Source organism: Phoenix dactylifera, chromosome 5, assembly GCF_051530095.1.
Source record: "Phoenix dactylifera cultivar Ajwa chromosome 5, Ajwa_hap1_PhDact_Kaust_v1.1, whole genome shotgun sequence".
In the NCBI taxonomy this organism is placed as follows: domain Eukaryota; kingdom Viridiplantae; phylum Streptophyta; class Magnoliopsida; order Arecales; family Arecaceae; genus Phoenix; species Phoenix dactylifera.
Window position 1 is genome coordinate 29,118,400 of NC_143194.1, and position 19,555 is coordinate 29,137,954.

Genomic DNA, 19,555 nt, shown 5'->3' on the forward strand with positions numbered 1-19,555 from the left:
CGACACAGCGATAGTCACCCCTTACTCAGGGACATCCAGAGCCTAGTGACTGGCTGTAGCTCGTTTCAGGTTGCTCATGTGTTTCGGTAGGCGAACAAGGTAACAGACCTGGTTGCCTCTTTTGCTGCTCACCACTTGAGAGAGGTTTTATGAACAATAATTGTTTTTGCTCTCCTATTCTTATTTTTCTTATTTTGCTTGCACGAGCTACCGTAGTGCCCAAAAAAAAAATTAATGTGCGACAGCTCGAGGATAGTCATGTTACCTCATATGAAAACTATAGTCATTGTGCCGCACAAGACAAGGCTGGCTCACATACCATTACTTTTCTAGCGAGCCAACGGTATCATTTTACCAAATGGAGACCCAAGGTGGCAGAAAATTGTTTCTTTGAAATTGAATGGCTACTTGTTTGATCCGTCATACACATTCAGACAGCTTGACAGTCCGAAGAAACGTAGAACAAGTTATTGGAATACTTCAGCTTGGTTTCTAGATGTTGTGGCCAAGCCATACAACCAGCTATTATCAATTGAACAGCTTACAAAGTATGATTTCACCAAATCCAGCGGTCGTCTGTGAGACCTAGACATTGATAAGAAATTATTCAATAGTCTCAGCTTGATCTAAAATGTACGTAGCCAAGCAAATTAGCCAAGTATATATCACCTCCAATGGCTAGATGAGACTTGGCATAGATATTAGCAAGAAATGAGTTGGTATGACCGGTTAGAAATCAGGCTGAAAATTTAGTCATTGTTAAACGTGCTCGTGTAAGGTTGGTTCCAGGGTTTGTTAAGCTTAAATCAAAGCCATCAAGGGTCCATGTCTAAATTTTGTTCCAAGCCCTGGCAATTCAAGGATCTAGTTAGGTCCACGTTTGGATGTTAAAATATCATAAGATAAGATCCATTTGATATTCGGGTTGGATTTACGTATGCGAAGACCTCATAGCCTACACAAATGCATCGTGCTAAAGTTGTATAAATTGAGCACAAGATCCAATTAGATATCAAGCGACACATCTTGAACAATTAATTAGGCTAAAGCTATCCATGCTTTAATAAATTTATCAACCGGAAATCATGAATGACGGGTACTCATAGCTTATACACTTAATTAAAAATCGTATGCAAACTGCTCAAAAAATAAGTCAACTACAAACATCTAAAGATGTTTTAACATATTGTTATGTTTATTATTTCTCCCAACATGCTTGCCGAGTAGATTCTCTAGAGATTTGTTTGGCCATGGTTGGATGACGAGGCTCCAATATCAATAATCCAAGCTATTGGATGTAATCTGCTATTTTTAAACTACTTACACGTCATAAACTATATAATTTATAGACTCCTAACCTGTATACCGAGTAGTCAAAACTATATATTATTTTATATTATTTAAATAATTTAATTTTCAACTACTTCATACATAAGCTAGGAATCTTTGAATCATAAAATTTTTAATGTGCAAACGGTTTACAGGAAGTATAACATATGAAGTGGCTCGGATCATCAATGTTGAACTCCCATTATCCAACTATAACCTAATCAGATTTAAATAGAAATCTACTTGACTCGATCATAATCTACCTAAGTAACTAGTTGGAACCGGGTCAAGTCTTAAAACCTTAAATCCATATCTTGTATTCTATAAGCAGTTTTGGCCTGGGTCAACTCTATCTTGGCCAGACCTGTGACCAACCTGCAATTTTCAATGCGTTTGATGTTGGTCCAATACCTAACCCACTCATCAGCAGGTCCAGTCAGGTTTAGGTAGGTTTATTTCAGCTACCAGCCAAGTCGGTTGGAATGCCAGCCCGGTCATTCCCAGTATGACGATAATGATCGTGTTTGCTTCACCGTAACAACCGGCAAGCAAAGAAAAATGGCGTGGAATGCAATCCAACTTTTATGGGACACACTCCAAGGCTTCTCAAAAACGCTATTCGCCCGTCTCTCTCAAGCAGCTGTTTCCAAGCAACGGTCGTGCAGCGACGAAGTTGCCGTTTGAAAAAAAAGAAAATGAGTGCTTTTTGACAGCCGAAGCAGCTAAAATAGAGGAAATAGTAACGTACTGATAAAACATGATATCAGCACAGAAAACAAAGGAATCTTTCGGATGATGAGCGAAAGAATAATTGGTCAAGACACTTCACCCAATTGCAACAGAAACGTGCAGGTAGGCTGTCTAATTCAGAGTCTTATATAATTCTTTTTTTTTTTTCTTTTCTTCTTGAGATAACAATTCAAACCTCTAATAAACAAATAAGTTTGGTTACAAGGCATTGTTACTCCACGTTAAGTAAAGCAACAAACACATTGATGATGCGATAGTTAATTGACCAAAGATGTACATTTGACCGGGGGAAGAAATTATACCCTACACCGCATGCACCACAAGGCCGTGCATGCTAATAATCACAACCACTCATTTTTGTAGCAGTGCACTACTTGATAAAGAAAACCTACAAAAACAAGCAGCTATGATTGGCAGCGTACACGGCCACATGGTGCATACAGTGTAGGATATAATTTTTAAATAAAAATCATATGGGGCGAGGCTTATTTTTGCCACATTTTCTCTTTCACCCATCTTAAAGAAAAAACCCAAAAGTCAAATAAAAAAAGAACTTCTCCTACCAATAGAGCCGTCAATTCCATAACTTAAAATAATAAGAATAATTCACATGTCAAGAGAGACCATGCACGAAGAAAGACTGTCTCATCCTCTTTTTGCCTCTTCAAGTGATACCATAAGCTTCTTTGATATACATCTAGTAGCAACCCAATACATACCTCTAGATAAATTGATATATAGCTTTCAGAATATGATGTTCACTGATACATACTATATGGCTAATCAATATACACCTAGCAATATAATCATTCAATATCCCAATATACACCTCCAGATAAATCAATACACAGTTCAAAAAATGATGCTCATCGATACACACTATATGGCATATACATACTTGTCGGCTTTCTGATACATATTATAAGCTTTTCTGATACACATCTAGCAGCAACCCAATACACAACACCTTTAGGTAAATTAGCACATAGTTTCAGAATATGAAATTCATGAATACACACTGCATGAATAGGTGATACATACCTAGTAAAATAGTTATCCGGCATTCTAATACACACATTTAGGTAAACTGATACACAGTTTCCAAAAAAAAGAAGAAAGAAACTCGGGAGGAGAAGAAGACCCTCGTCGATGGGAAAGACGATTTGATGAGAAAGAGGATGAAATGAGAGGGTTGAAGAGGAAAAAAGAGAATGCGGTGATTTTTTCTTTGCGAATGGTCTCTCTTGACGTGTGCAATTTTCTTTCCTTTTGTATTTTTTTTCTTTAATTAGGAACAAACAGACTCTGTTAGTAGAAATTCTCTTATCCCTTTTAGATTTTTGCTTTAATATAGGTGCAAGAGAAAATGTATCAAAAAAAGAGCCCCACCTCATTTCTTTCTATGGTGCCCGTTCCATATAACTTTTGTTCATAATTTCTCGTAGGAAGCGGGGAGTGAGAGAGAGTCATAATAAAGAATAGTAAAAAATAAGTATAGTAGAATCTCATAAAAGATTCATTTAAACTAATCTCAATAAATGTGACTCCCTGGAGTTGCTGCCCATATCTTTCACTCAGGTGATCCTCGTTTCACCCACAGAAGCAGCTGGTGCAGGATCTTTTTTTGAGGCAAACAGCTGGTGCAGGATCAAACTATTAAGTAATGGTATGTTTCTCGGGTGACATCAACCAACCAGGAACTATTCAAGACCTGAACCAAGTCAAGATGAGTAAGATGAGAGAATAGGGGGGGAATAAATAGAATAATAGGGGGTTGTAGCGTCCGCATGTTAGCATAAATGGAAGAATAGTGGGGTAGGTAACTCGTATCTCACCATCAAGTCCAACACCTTGCCCGCTTTCTCTATGAAAATAAAGCCAATCATGGGGCCACCTCTTTATAATGTTGTGACAGTCTGCAGTAATATAAGAAGTATGATGGGAAAGAATTAGCATCCATATATCCAAGTGACTGTAAGAAACTACACACACAGCGAGAGAGAGAGAGTAAAGAAGTGGGATATTCATTTTCAATTCATTGACATGATGAAATAGAGTATATATATATATGAAAAAAATCATCATATTTATGCCCCTTTTGCAGTATGTGGAAAGTCAATATATCATGCCACTGTGTAGGAAAGGAAGCATCAAGTGCCAAGGCTGAAGTTCTAAAATGCTAATGCAGTAAAAGAAGTCATAGCTCATAAGAAACATTTTCTAGTCAGAGAATGCATTTTTTGTTCATAGAACCATATCTTTCATAAAATGGGGAAAAGATGCTTGAAAAGTCAAACTACATAACACATAATTGTGATTGCTGACAAAATATAGATTCCATAGAACATTTATCCTAACAAAAGATTAATTGGAACAATTTCCTTGTCATTATGGAAGAACCTTTACAATCACAAATCTAGACCAAAGATTTTGTCTAATTTTTCTCACTTAAAGTCTACAACACATGATCTTGTATAGTCCATTTATGCTTGTGGAAAGGACATTTTAATTTTTAACATACATGAAACGTTAGTAATCCAGCCCAAAAGCTCAAGCAGATTGGAGGATGGACTCATGCACTTAAGGCCACATAAAGTCTGTTGTCTATCCGACATGGGATTATCTGACTCTTTAAGACCTCCTTGCATGCGGAGAACCCACAAGAGGAAACTCGAAAAAGGGTGACATGTGGAAAGCAAGGGAGGAGAACAAAGCAAAGATGGCTAAGGCTAAGCTAGCTCTGATACCATGTTGAATAACCAATTGACTCCAAAAGCTTAAGCTGATAGAGAAAGGGTAAACAATACATATAAAACCTTAGTACCACGAACATGAAAGCATAAACGAGTCAAGAATGACTCAAGGAAAGACTCAAGAAAGTAAACAGAGAAAATTGGCCTGAATGGGTCATGACTCCAGCCATGTTACCTTGTTAATGAACCACTAAACCTCAAAAAGCTTTATGGGCCCATGTGTATTTAAGGCCACCTAAAGTCCTCTGCCTATCCGATTGGGGACTATCTCGCTCTCCAACACCCCCTTGCATGTGGAGAGCCTGCAAGATGAAACTTCAATACCATGTTAACTTAATACTAGACCCTAAACTTGAGGTCTAGTAGTTAGTTAACAAGGAAATCATATGATTTTTAAGAACAGATGTTTTTTTGTTTAAAAAAAAAATAAGAGTAGATAGAGTATAGGTTGCAAAAAGGAACACAAAATTAGCTCATGACAATTTTAGTTAGGAGTAACTGCAAAAGTCAAGAAAATGGCATATAATTTTTTATCAAGCAGATAGTTTGACCACAATTTCCACCTTTGGTCAATATTGAATGTTAGTTTTCTTAACCACCTAAGACAAACTTGTCATCCTCATTCTCTATCCATTCGATTCTGTAAAATCTTGCAGTTAGCGAGGAAAAAAATAAAGTTGGGACCTAGGGGAGGATATCAAGTGTACAACTAAATTACACTGCAAAATGATGAATTTCACCAAAACACTAGTTAACCATATCTTCTCTACCCATGTAAAATAGTGCAGCAGAATTTCACTAGATTATTCTCCATACGTTCATTATCTGCTAATCCTCATACCTTCATGAATATTTCTTACAAACAAACCAATATATATATATATATATATATATATATATATATATATATATATATATATATATATATATGTCATGAAATGTTGATTAGCTTTAGCATTATCTCTTTGTTAATCAGTATGGATTCATTTTCATCTAAGTACTTAAAGTATAATTATCAACTCAGATACGAGGAGCTGCATGATTTGGCTTGCCAAATCTAAGAGCAAGGTTTTCTTGCAACTTCACAATAGAAAAAAACAGTCAAGGAATCGAATAGGAATAAGGCAATAATTAGGTGTTAAACCCGAAAAAATATTGATTAAGATTGCATAGTCTGCGGAATAGAAATCCAGGAAAAATCATGGTCCATAGCCACCCTTTCTTCAAAAAAAGAAGGCTGAATTGTTAGATGAATATTCCACTGAAACAAGTCAAGAAAAGAATTAAAGAATGTATTAAGTGAGCATCATGAGCTTTGTTGTGTATGGAAAATGATATCATCTTAAAAATTGTAAAAAAAAAAAACTCTGTTATTCTGCAGATTATCACAATTGGCAACTGGGAACAGTAATATTCAACAACTCCAGCAATTGCTATCTTTTCTTCTTATTACAGACTTGCCATCAGAGCCAGACCATCAAGAAGAGTTATACTCTCACAGAAGGTAAGCATATAGGTATTCCTACCACTAGAGTGATACCTGGACCATAAACAATTTCCTCATATAAGTTTCTTATGTATAGGTTCAGCCATAACTAATGTCCTTGACTTCAACTTATCAAGTGCCATCCCAACAGTCTGGTACATTATATTTGATCCTTGCTAGTCCATGCATGTCTACCCATCAAACTTGGACTGCATGTTTTGAAACAAGAACTTGGTCAAGCCCTTGTACGAATTCAACAACAGGGAAAATTATTTCTTACATTCACCAGAAAGACTATAAGACTTAGTTTCTGTTATCAAATATTGAAACAAGAACCCAGTTAGTAAAGTGTACGGATTCGGTATGACAATACCTAGAGTTATGGCATAATCACATGGACAGATATAAAACTAAGTCTCACCTCTGATCTATATTGTAAAATTGCATATAACAGAATATATGGGTCAACTGTTGCATGCATCAGGAATTTGTACTTCATTATCTTTTTAGCCTTTCCTTTTTGGGATTGAGGGGAGGGTGCAGAACAGAGGGAAAGAAATACCTCTTTCGCATAGAATGACTACTTGCAAACCACTTTGTTTTGGAAGTTTCTTCCAATCAATTGACTTCCCAAGTAATTTATAATAGCCCGCAGTTTGAAATATTGCTAGTTGCTGCTCATTTCTATTCTTTCCATGTCACACAGATTCCAAGTTCAGCAGTCTTGGACCTTTTTCCAATTCTTTTTGCTCCTGGTACCTAGTTCAAATCATGCACATCTTTGCTTCTTGCCAAGATCATTTTGATGGGATATCTCTTGTTATCGCTGTTCTATTTGTCCTTGCTATTTTCATTGTGCATCTTCACACCACTCATATGATTTAGGACCTTTGCCATTAACCACAAGCCACAAACAATCACCAGCAATCTCCACATGAACAAAAACCTTCCCTGAAGTGGTGAAAGCGACTTGAATCCCTCAAGACAATCTCACGTCCCACAATCTTTGATATGACTTTTATGGCAGAGTGACAATCACCACAAACCCGGAGGTTCTTCATAATGCGAATCGTGCTGCCTTCTACAGTACTAAGCAGCGCAAAGGCAATAGCAAGCTTCTCGCTGTGGTATGTCAACACGGCCTCCTTCTGTTCATCATCCACGTCATGTAATGCAAAACTCCTATCATAAACATATCCATGCTCCTTTAGTTTCCCTCCCAGCCAATCCAGTTTTTTGTATATCTCTTTGGTCATTGGGTGAGACCTATCTCCACAAACAAATTCATGCCTCGAGTCCTTTAGTGTAATCCAGCTATAACCTGGTATCTTCATGATTCCTCGAATCCTCATCATCACTCTAGTTTGGGAGACATCATTCCACTTACCAGCAGAAGCATATATGTTGGACAGTAAAACATAAGCTGCACTATTATATGGGTCCAGATCAAAGATCTTCTGCGAAGCTCTTCGAGCAACTTCTAAGTTAGTATGCACTCTACAGGCGCTAAGCAAAACCAGCCAAACTGCAACATTTGGTTTCATAGGCATGCTACTTATGAAATCTTCAGCTTCCTCCAAGTTTCCGCATCGACCCAAAACATCAACCATGGAAGCATAGTGCTCAAGCTTCACATCAACCAAAAGGTCCTCTTTTAATTGTTGGAAAATTTGTCTTCCCCTCTCAATCATCCTAGAATGGCTACAAGCAGTCAGCAGCCCAACATATGTAATCTCATCAGGTTGTTCAAGGCTCGATTTCATGTCACCAAAAAGCTTTAGGGCCCACAATGCATAGCCATTTTGTGCACAACCAACTATGATAGAGTTCCATGACACAAGGTTCCTCCTCCTCATGTTGTTAAATACCATTAAGCTGTTATCTATGTCCCCGCATTTTGAGTATAATACAATGAGAGAATTCCCCACGAACACATCAATATCTAATCCTAGCTTAATTGCATTCCCATGAATCTTCCTACCTTGATCAAGGGATTCTAGTCCACTGCATGAGTTCAATGCACTGGTGAATGTGGATTGGTTCGGCCTGATCCCAGAAAGAACCATTCTGTTGAACTCATCCAATGCATCCTCATGCCTACCATTCAAACCATAAGCGGTTATGAGAGCTGTCCATGAGACCAAATTCCTGTCCCCATTTTCATGAAATAATTTGGTAGAGTTCTCAATCTGCTTGCAGTTGGCATACAGGGTAAGAAGAGAAGTGGAAACAAACGTATCTGAAAGATAGCCCACTTTTGAAATATAAGCATGAAGCTGAGTACCCAGCCCTAAATCTAGCCCATTGGCACATGCTGTCAGTGCACAGGCATACGTGCTTGATGTGGGCTTTATCCCTGAAGCCCACATTTGTTCAAAAAGGTGCAGTGCTTCGTTGCTCTCCCCATTCTGATCATATCCCCCAATCATCGCAGTCCAAGAGATCACATTGGGGCACGGCATTTTCTCAAATAACAAGCGAGCATCCATAACTCTACCGTTGCTGCAGTACCCCGATATCATAGAATTCCATGCAGCGGTGTCCCTCTGAGGCATCCTCCAGAACAATCCCTCCGCAGCATCAATTCGACCAACCTGTGCGAGCCCATTTATGATAGTAGTCCAAGAGATCACATTTCGCTCGGGCATTTCATCAAAGAGCTTTTCAGCAAGATGCAGATCTCCACAGTCCAGGCAGGCCTTGATCATAGAATTCCAGGAGGCTGCATCTCGGGCCGGCATCTCATTGAAAAGTTGAAAAGCCTGGTCAATGCGTTTGATTCGTGCGTAGCCAGTGATCATCATGGTGTAGAGATGGACGTCGGGAGACGAGATTCTCGAGAAAACATGACGGGCTCCATCGATGTCATTGTTTCCAAGGAGATGGGAGAGTATTGCCTTCCAATGGGAGCTGCCTTCTTTGAAGTCACGCTTCGAAGCCGCGGAGGGAGGGAAAGTTTTGTGGCGGGTAGTGGAGGATCCATGAAGAGTGAGGTGTTTGTGATGGCACACGGAGGGGTTGCGATTCGAAATTGGCGCGGGAAGCCTCCTCATGGCTGTTTATTGGGCCGCTCTGACGAAGCTCCGCAGATATTTCAATAGGAGGCTCCCAGCCCAACTTTCCCAAGTCCTAACCCAATCAAATAGTATTATGATCACGTCGCCTAAGGAGTTAGAATCAAAAAGGAGAACTTAATGACCGGCCTTTTAGTGGGACTGGACTCTTACACTAAAAAAAAAAAGAAAAAAAAGCCTCTTTTCACTAATCTTTTAACATCCGGTCTGGTAAAGTACACACATGACACACCATAGTGTGGCAACATATGGAAAAAAGACTAGAAATTAAACAGCGGGCCAACCACCCTTTTTTTTCTTGCAAGCAGGCCTACGGAGGAACCGTATATTAAATTATGCAATCAAAATATTAATGAAATTATGATGGAGACAGGATGGAAAACTTGCAATAAAAAGATCCTATAACTTCAAGCCCGATGAAAAATCAAAGGCTTACTGTGGAGTGACTTCGTTAAGGGATCTTAAATAATCTTCCTTGTTTTTTATTTTTTTGTTAGATTATGATGACCGAACATTCATACTCTCTATATACGGCTCAAACTTAAGAATTTATAAGTAATTAAAGATCCAATTATAGACATAGCAACACTTTTTTTCTGGACATAAAAATGGTCATGTACTTTTTTTTTTGTGGGCCAAACTTATGTCTTTAAAGTATATTTAGAACCTATAACTAATTCAAGATGCAACTAAAGGTAATTTTCTAATGATATGTCCCATAAGAAGTTTATATAGCGCTTTTTCAGTAGTCGTGCATATCTCGAGCCTTTTAATAATTAAAATCCCCCTTAGTTACCGGTCCACCATTTTATTTTTCTTTCAATTTATTTGGTGGAGCCACCCTCAAATGATTGCAACAGTCAATATATCCATCTCCGATGAATGATAATCACAACAACAGGTCGTTTTGAGCAGTTCCGGCGCTTCAAGTGCCGGCCGGATCTCGTTCAAATCTAAGACGGGCATTCTTACATATACCCCCCTGCCAAAGTAATATTGACGATCAGTGTCCCACCGACTGCTATGAGATCGTCAAATTGAGACCTATGGCTATCTGGTCGTAGAATCCCTAGATCGATCCTACTCCCAGTTCTCCTCTCCCTCCCTCGGGTCCTCCTCGGCGACACCGAGCTGCCGAAGGTCTCCCGCCGGCCACCCTCCCTCCTCCGCTTCCGCCCCCCCCCCCCCCTCAGATCCGTCAGCCCACCGCCACCCGCTGGTACACGCTGTCCCCTCCTCCCTCTCCATCTTTTCCTCTCTCTCTCTTTTTCTTTCAGGATTCTTGAGAGATTTATCTGTTCTTCCTCAATTGTTATCTCTTCTTACCTTGGATCCGGCAACCCACTCGCCATTGAGGAATTTCCTTTACCCTTGACCACTATTTGGTCGTTGGTTATCCAACTATCTCCTAAACCAACATCTGGAGGCTTGGACGGATAATGACGTTATGATATCTAGGTTTAGAGCGTCTGTGTTATTACTCTGGGCCCAATTTCGTAAGTTTGTATAATGTGAGTGATTGTTTAGTGCATCTTATTGGTGATGTTTGATGGAAGTCACTATAGGACTCATTTTCTCTTGCTCTTGTCTCATACAAGCTTTTTTTTTTTTTTTTAAATGGATGATACATACATTTCTAATATGGATACATCCAATAAAGTTAGAAAATAACACGTTCCATAGCGCTCGAGGAAACTCCCCTATTCCAACCCACGGGGTGCCTCCGGAGTGACTGGCCACATACGAAGTCATCCAATCTCCGGCCCGTTTGCCTCTCTAAAAACACGCTTGGCTTGGATGACCACACCACCACTTATCATAGCCCGAATGTCCTGAAGCAAGAGGTGGCCCCCTTCACCGTCACTGGTGCCATCTTGAATCCATCCAATCATAGTAGTCGAGTCACCTTTAAGTATGACTGAGATAGTCTGCAACACTCGCCGAGCATGACCTAGGCCAGCCCATGTCGCCCTCAGTTCTACTTCAGGAACTGAGGTGTCAAAAAATCTAGCAGCCTCCAGCAACCACTACCTTAGAGTCTGGGCCTCTGATGATGAAGCCAACACCTCCTCTCCTACTACCATCAAGCACGCAATCGTCGAAGTTGACCTTGAAGAAACTCGGAGGTGAGGGCTCCGTAAGTGAAATACACCGTCCGAGGCGCTACACGAGCAAAAAAAGAGCCCCAGATGTTCCGAGCTATCAGAGGTTTATGCGACAGGTTTGCATAAGTAATCTCAACCGTCTGTATCCGGGCACGCTTCACAATGAACCTCAGAGATGGGCTACTCTCGCCAAAGGTCTAGGCGCTCCTGTCGTACAAGCTTTTCAACACCTTCAATAACACCATATGGAAAACCTCCTTCAATCAGAAGCCTATACTTCTTTTTAATCAATTGGGTATTCCTTTTTATATAATATATTGGGTCCTATCATACTAGCACTAGACCACCGGAGCCCTTCATAACTCTGCAGTTTGGTGTGATTGGTTATTTTTTCTTATAAAATTCTCCATCATTATCATCTTATTCTCTACCCTCTTTGTTTGATAATAAGTTGGAAGGAGGAAGATGGAGATGACTATGATAGAGGAATTTTACGAGTAGCTTAAAATGAGTCAGCATGTCCTCGGGAAGGGATGTTGTTTTGAACGTAATCTGAAGAGCTTAGAAAGAGGAGGGGGAGATCAAATAATGCTTTGATCAAATTACTGGAAAGAGATATAATAAGCTTTCCATTTTGAGGGTTTTGCCTTAAATAGATAGAGATACCATACTGAAAAATGAATACTGAGCCATGCAACATTGCTTCATTTCTTTATCTCTCTGTAGCAGTATTCTTCATCTCTATGTTTTGGTGTTCTAGGAATGTTCGCAAACTTGGTTTTGCTTGATCAAAAATGTTATGATTTTGGTAGTCTAGCTCTTGTTTATGCTGCTTTGCTTGAAAAAGTATTAAGAATTACCAATTAATTAAAACCAAGGAAATTTAGGAAAACATCATAAAAATAAATTAGACATTCATATTTTTATAGCTCTGGACTTTTGGCAAACTCTTGCATGATAATTGAAATATTTATGATATTTGAGTTTCAGGATAGCCAAACCTCCACTAAATCTGTTTGAATCATTACATTGTGGATCTTTCTGATGCCCACAAAGTCAAAATCTAATTTCGAGAAGGTGCTTCCAACATTGAAAGAATGATGAAATGATAAAGTAGTGGCACAGGTAGCTTATATATACAGTGAATTTGGCCCATAACTTTCTTTCAGGCCTAACTAGGAAACTGTCTTGAGTTTCCGCTCTAGGGTTCAAGTGAAATGTCAAACTTTATGTTCTAGCGAGTTCTTATTTACCTTTTTATTTTTTGGTTAGAGAACATATACCTGTGTTTAGTAGTTTTCCTATTTTCATGTATATGTGCGTATATACATAGAAATGCATGTACGTATGCAGCTGCAAATACTTGTTTAGTGTTCAACAGTCATGTTTGCTTCTCTTCTGTAAGTTTGAAGAGGATTGCATGTCCTGTATAAACACATTCTTGATGCATGCAGTCCTAGCATGTTCTTTCTTGCCTAAGAATTATATGTTTTGGCCTTATGTCATAATGAGAGTGCTTTCATTATTCAATCAGCTCCTACAGATGCACCACAAGACTTGAGTATTGCTTTGTAGAAATTCTTTTTCTTGCCCTGGATTTTTGATACATTCTGTTTCAAGTGGGTGGCAGATATAGTTTATACTTACATACATACGCATGTCTATCAGTATATGCGAACAGAGAAAAGCTAGAAATACTTCAGGAGTTATTGGTCTGTACTTCCTCCAACCAAAATTCAATGGCAGCCCTTTGAAAGTGAAAAGTCTGACCTTTGATCATGATCTATGATGTTTGTATTGCCTGGAAATGAAAAAATATCAAGTGTTTCAAAGGTCTCTTATCTATGCATTAAACAAGCACAAAATGGAGGGTAACAACAGTTAGTGTGCTAAATTGTTTTGCAGGCTATGCAATTCAAAATTGTCACTTATCTATCTACTTCCATAGGTAAGAATTTTAAGAGACCTCTAGAGCATGTGGTTTTTGGTTTCATAAATCATATTCTTTCTTGCCTAAGATGTGTGTTCTGCATAAAATTATATGTTTTGGCCTTATGTCATAATGAGAGTGCTTTCATTATTCAATCAGCTCCTACAGATGCACCACAAGACTTGAGTATTGCTTTGTAGAAATTCTTTTTCTTGCCCTGGATTTTTGATACATTCTGTTTCAAGTGGGTGGCAGATATAGTTTATACTTACATACATGCGCATGTCTATCAGTGTATGCGAACAGAGAAAAGCTAGAAATACTTCGGGAGTTATTGGTCTGTACTTCCTCCAACCAAAATTCAATGGCAGCCCTTTGAAAGTGAAAATTTAGACCTTTGATCATGATCTATGATGTTTGTATTGCCTGGAAATGAAAAAATATCAAGTGTTTCAAAGGTCTCTTATCTATGCATTAAACAAGCACAAAATGGAGGGTAACAACAGTTAGTGTGCTAAATTGTTTTGCAGGCTATGCAATTCAAAATTGTCACTTATCTATCCACTTCCATAGGTAAGAATTTTAAGAGACCTCTAGAGCATGTGGTTTTTGGTTTCATAAATCATGATCAATGTTGTGATTTTCATTTCAAAAGGGTTGTTATCAATTTACTGTTTTTGCATAAAGTAGTAGGGATGAGCTACTCCAAAAGTATTTTAGCGTTACTTGTTCTATATATGTATTGTGTAGGATTTCTAGATTTTTATGAGGTTTCAAGTGTCTCTCATAATCACCCTTCTGTGACTGATCTTGTCGTTTGCTTAATGTTGGATCTGACAGCACCCTTTAGCTCTCTGTTTCACTTTTTTGGAGAGGTCAAGGTTCTCTTTTCTGGTAGTATTCAATACCTACTTCACCAGTGTTGTAGAAATGTTTCATGTTAAAAGGACTCTTTGGTGATGCTACTTTACTGTTCCATTGAATCCTTCTAGGATCTTGAAATTAGTTTGTTGTAAGATTGTTCGACTGTCTGCAACTAAGATCCACTTTGTTGCATCGAGCCATTGGTGCTTCCTGTTTGTCCCTGTGAGTCTAGGGAACTGCACATGTTTGCTTACGCGATTTATCTGGTAGACTCCAGGATGCAATGCTAAGCATTTTAGAATCTTTTTCGTCGATCATGTGACTTTTGTGGTTCCACAAGTTTATGTTTGTTTCATTCTTGTGTGCAATACAAATACGTTGTGCACACCAAAGCTATGTTTTGTCCTCTATCAACAATTTTTTCTCCTGGAAAGTTTTATATTCTTCCTCCTACAATTCGACCCTCTAATTTAACCCTTAAAGCATGCATATTATTTCTTGTCTAAAAACACTATACATAGTTTCATTCATATTGGGAAAAAATCATAATTGAAGTTCTTTCATAATGAATTTCTCAGGTTTGGACAGATCAGGATTGATCTGAATTCTATATGAAGTTTTGAGTGCTCAACCCATGCAATCCAATTACTTGACATAACAGCTTAGGAGTGATTTGAACCTGATGGGGCCAAAGATTGGATACTGAATCTGAAAGCCGAATTGGTTTGAAAACAAAAAAGGAAAGAAAGGACAAAGGAGTTTAGGATTTGGCGTTAAACGATGCCAGCAGTTCTTTTTTCTATTTTGTGTGAGTTCATGCACACGTGCATTGGAGAGGGTGGAAGATTTTGAGGGTGGGGTGAGGGGAAAATGACAGAGGATAAGACACGCACATAAGAGAGAGAGAGAGAGTCACCTGGGTTCCTGGATCCGCGGTTGCCAGTCCCTCCTCACTACACTGGATAGGGATATAAGTGGAGAGTGATGGTGACTAGAGCTATGGTGCATAGTGTATGTTCCATCCACCTCGAGGATAGTGGGAGGAGGGGAGGGTGAGTGGGTGCTCTCTCCTCTCTCTTTAATGCTCTGATTAAAATAGATACACGAGCTTCCACACTTAGACCTTGATCTAACTGTGAACCTATAACATAAGTGTATTATCTATGTAGTTATATAATGTCTAATTATAAATAAGTCAAATTGGGTTATAATCAGGTTGTATTGATCCAGGCACAAGCCTAGTCCAATTTCTTAGTTGGTTTGTCTTATCAGGTTATCCAGTCAAAATTGCCTGCCAAACTGTCTGAATTGTGGGTCAGGATCTGATCTGTTGATAGGCCTAACTTGAAGGACCCAATTTCTAGATTTTTTTTATCTCATTATGTTTTCCATTAATTATGTTGCTAATATTTGTAACTTGTTAGCTAGTTTCCTTTCTTTTTTTTTTCTTTGTCTTTTTTTCTTTCTTTTTTCTTTTTTCTTTTTCCTGTTGCATTATCTACATTTCTGGACCTGAGCATATAATGACCTCCTCCCTTTGTATTTATAATTCTGTAAGTTAATTGTATAATCATTAAGTTGTTTCTAGTAGTAGTAAGCCAACTTGGATACAATATGTGGCCCAAGAGTTCAATTGGCATGTTTACAAATTGAATCGAGCTTTCTTGTTCCCTATGGATGATGGGATCATGAAAACACTTGCTTTCAGTTGCAGGTTGATCTCACCATGTCATACACCAAGGCCACTGATGCCAGTGGTCATGCTTCTGAGGAGGGTCCTGAACTCATGGACCTAATTGAAGAGAACGCAATGCCATCATCCCAAGCAGAGGTGATAATTCTGCTTTCCTTTCCTTGCTTTCCTTTTTTTAAAATAAATCTTCAAATAATTCTTGATGTATTGCATTTATTAATTATTGAAATTTCTTTATATAGGTAAAACACCTGATGAACTGGTTTGCAGCTTTGATCCATTCTAGTATACTGTATGTGGTTCCAAATCATTTTAATAAGACTGGTATTTGTCTCTTTACAGGAGGAAGCAATCAGGAAAAAATATGGAGGAATATTACCCAAAAAACCACCACTCATATCTAAGGTGTTTGCTCTTTTACTTATTCTGTTCGAGAACTGGCAATAATGCTGTTTTGCAGTGAGCTGAAAAGTGGTTTATATTGCTTGTTTTGAGTATCATGCTTTCAAAGAAATAACTTTTACTTGTTATGTTCAGGATAATGAACGTGCTTACTTCGATTCTGCTGACTGGGCTTTAGGAAAGGTACTATGAATATGAATCTATATAAATCAGAGTGCTAGAGCAGATGTGGTTTTCATCTAACATAACCAGCCAGGTTTATGATATTCATCTAACCTATTCTTGATATCCAACAGCAAGGTGCACCCGTTGAGAAGCCCAAAGGGCCACTCGAGGCACTTCGCCCAATATTGCAGGTGATATATATTTCCCTCTTTCCCACCGTGCTCACAGACATTACATCAAAGGTGTAAAATGGGAAAGTTCCTTTTACATCCTTTTATCCTAATAACTTGTTCTTCAGGTATGCACATAGGTAGATGTATGGTATTTTTCTCATCATCCTTCCTAGAGGGAAATGGAACTGTGCGCTGATTTGCGCTTCCATTTATACTTGCATTTTATGAATCGACCTTTGTGCTCTCTGCACCATATGTTTTCAATATGCTTATGCTGCGTTACTTTAACTTGTTCTTGTGTTCAGCCGACTCTGCACCAGCAAGTGCGTTTGCGGAGGTCTATTTACACGTCCTCTGACACTGACGGTATCTCTGATGATTGAATTGCCATTTATATTTCTTCATTGTTTTCCATTATAAAAATAACAATTATTCTAACTTTCATTTGGTTACCCCATAGATGGAGGCAATGCTGCTTCTGAGGTGAACCAGCAATGAGTGACTTCGAGTCGTGCCCACTGGAGAGCCTTTCCATGGCACCACCTTTTGTTGTATGCATTGCAACAGAATGGAGTCCATTTGGTAGGCTTCCATGAATAAGTAATCACAGTTTTTAGTTATATTTGCTGCTGTTAGTAGGAATCTTTGTGGCCTCTCCGCAGCTGAGACCGGTGGCACTGGAACTGCCAGTGACAAAAGTTTATGAATTCATAATGGATCAGCTCGTAGAATGACATCTAGCTCATAGGCACCATGCTTCCTGTTATTTCAGTGAAATGTCCTAGATTACCGATTTTCATGATTATAATGTGACAAGTTACAGCATAGTAATTGCTAATTAAGTTTGAGACGCTTGGAGGATGCGGTTAAGATAATCTACATGAATGTTGGTCAAAGTTCTTTGAACCGCGCGAAGGTCAAAAAGAAGTAACTTTGTATCTCTATGAACGGCATATAACAATCCAAGAAGCGTTCTTCCTGCTGTTTCAATTCCAGTTACAAAGAAGAGTATCCTCGAAAGTTCTGTCAGACAAGGTGATCCAAGGCTTTTTGACTTTCCCAGGAAAATGTCGAAAAATTTCTTAATTGATGATTTAAGAGGGCTTATAACTTGGACATCAATTAGAAGACTCATTTTCTCGAATTACAGCATACCTTGTACCATAATCAGTTTCAGGTGTTGCCAATCATGTGATAAATTGCTGTTTTTCATCACGCTGGTGTAATGGAAATCGCTCAGCATCTGGATTTGGTTGTTAACATCATCTTTGTTCTGATCTGAAGTTCAGCTGTCTGGACCACAATATTACCTTTTCCTGTCGTGCCACTTTTGGTCTTTCAATGCGCATGGGTGTATGATGTCCTTTTGCTTCGAGTGGATCATAAAAATAGTATGTAAAACTAAGCAGATGCAATATGTTGACGCCTTTATGCCATTGTTCTTTTCTCCACCTTTTGCTTTCTCAAGCAAGGGGTTTTTTAAATCCATCATGTTTATTTATATAGCAAATGTTCATAAATTCACACATAAGCCATAACATATCATGGGAACAGTTGATATGATCATAATTAAAATTTGCATCATCTAAACTAGGTAAGCATCCTTTGTCCATAATTATCATGGAGCTACAGCATTACTCAGATGGATTTATTAATAATAGTTATTACATAATTGGATGCACCTTGGAATACTTTGGGCGCTCATATTAGTTTGTGTACATAATTCTTCAAAAGAACGAGAGGTTGAAGGGATGGCAAGCAGGTGTTCTATCTATAATGGGTAGAGTCACGCTGGTGCGATCAGTTCTAACCTCTATCCCCATTTACCTATTATCCAATACCATGGTGCCCTTTGCAACGATACGGTGTATGGAGAGGCTTTTCAGAAGCTTCATCTGGGGGTGGCATGGGGACCAAGGTGGAGTTCACCTACTGGCTTGGGAGATTATATGCCAACTGATGTCTAGAGGGCTGGGAATCCACTAATTGACCGACTGTCGGGAGATCCTTGTGATTAGATTGGCAACCAGGTTTTTTTTAGAGCCGGAGAACCTTTGGGGTTCCCTTTTGAGGGCAAAGTGCAGAGATCTAGCCGACCCGTTTGTCTTCTAGACGGATCGATGTTGCTCCTTCATCTAGAGAGAGATCTGTACCCGCGTTTCGGTGGTGATATCGGCGATCAGACAGGAGATCGAAAATGCCTAGGCTATCAGTATCATGGAGGACAGGTGGCTATTTGAGGTGCCTTTGCAGAGTTGGCCCACCTTGATTGACCATGGATAGTTGGAGGGGCGCCGAGTGTGTGAGTTGTTTATTCAGGGGGAGCGGAGGTGGGACAAGGCTCTCATTAGGCGGACATTTGGAGAGCAGCTTGCCGAGCAGGTATTAGCGCTGTCGATCTCGATTGGGGAGGCGGTGGACAGGAGAATATGGAGCTTGACCGGAAGGTCCGGGGTACGAGCCCGAGATGTGGCTGGGATGGTCAGGAGAGTGTCAGCTCGACAAATGAATGAAGGATGGATTTGGAGGATGTGTATCTATCCTCGGGTTGCTCTGTTCCTCTAAAAGATGGCTTGGGGATATTTGTCTACTAGAGATGTGCTTGTGAGGCGAAGAGTGAGGATTCCTTTAGTTTGTATGGTCTACCCAGAGGTGGAGGAGTCTATCTACCATGTTATCATCGAGTGTCCACGGGCTAGCCAGATCTGAGGGTGTGCCCTGCCCCACCCCTACTCGCGGCAGGGGTGGACGTCAATCGAGGACTTCTTATGCTACCTGAAGGACTTGGTGCGATGGTCTGGGCTTAAGGAGAGAGGGACACGGGCTGCGTA

General features: G+C 39.3%; 2 protein-coding genes across 8 annotated transcripts; one reads left to right on the forward strand and one right to left on the reverse strand.

Moving 5' to 3' along the window:
• Positions 1-3,446: 3,446 nt before the first annotated feature.
• LOC103703422 (Pentatricopeptide repeat (PPR) superfamily protein) lies at positions 3,447-9,578 on the reverse strand. Its single transcript, XM_008786262.6, has 3 exons — positions 6,881-9,578; positions 3,915-3,995; positions 3,447-3,790 (listed from the first exon to the last, which is right to left on the reverse strand). Exon 1 carries the CDS (start codon positions 9,369-9,371, stop codon positions 7,236-7,238), a length of 2,136 nt encoding a protein of 711 aa, XP_008784484.4. The 5' UTR covers positions 9,372-9,578; the 3' UTR covers positions 3,447-3,790; positions 3,915-3,995; positions 6,881-7,235.
• Positions 9,579-10,272: 694 nt separating this feature from the next.
• Positions 10,273-18,160, forward strand: LOC103703357 (uncharacterized). Of its 7 annotated transcripts, none has more exons than XM_039129017.3 (8): positions 10,273-10,611; positions 13,403-13,445; positions 16,006-16,122; positions 16,327-16,389; positions 16,522-16,569; positions 16,683-16,742; positions 17,030-17,090; positions 17,185-18,160. In XM_039129017.3, the coding sequence occupies exons 3-8, from the start codon at positions 16,018-16,020 to the stop codon at positions 17,220-17,222; spliced, it is 375 nt and encodes a 124-aa protein (XP_038984945.3). In that variant the 5' UTR covers positions 10,273-10,611; positions 13,403-13,445; positions 16,006-16,017; the 3' UTR covers positions 17,223-18,160. The 7 variants fall into 7 exon arrangements, with proteins under 7 accessions (XP_038984945.3, XP_008784409.4, XP_008784408.4 ...); XM_008786186.6 differs by having other exon boundaries at positions 10,275-10,611; positions 16,000-16,122; XM_026803091.4 differs by lacking the exon at positions 13,403-13,445 and adding an exon at positions 13,958-14,000 and having other exon boundaries at positions 10,275-10,611; positions 16,000-16,122.
• The last annotated feature ends 1,395 nt before the right edge of the window (positions 18,161-19,555 follow it).

Bases quoted from the DNA above. Each gene is read 5' to 3' on its own strand.
- LOC103703422 (XM_008786262.6), bottom strand. From the start codon at position 9,371: ATGAGGAGGCTTCCCGCGCCAATTTCGAATCGCAACCCCTCCGTGTGC.
- LOC103703357 (XM_039129017.3), top strand. From the start codon at position 16,018: ATGTCATACACCAAGGCCACTGATGCCAGTGGTCATGCTTCTGAGGAG. The intron at 16,743-17,029 runs GTGATATATATT...TCTTGTGTTCAG, and splicing joins CACTTCGCCCAATATTGCAG to CCGACTCTGCACCAGCAAGT. The intron at 17,091-17,184 runs GTATCTCTGATG...GTTACCCCATAG, and splicing joins CACGTCCTCTGACACTGACG to ATGGAGGCAATGCTGCTTCT.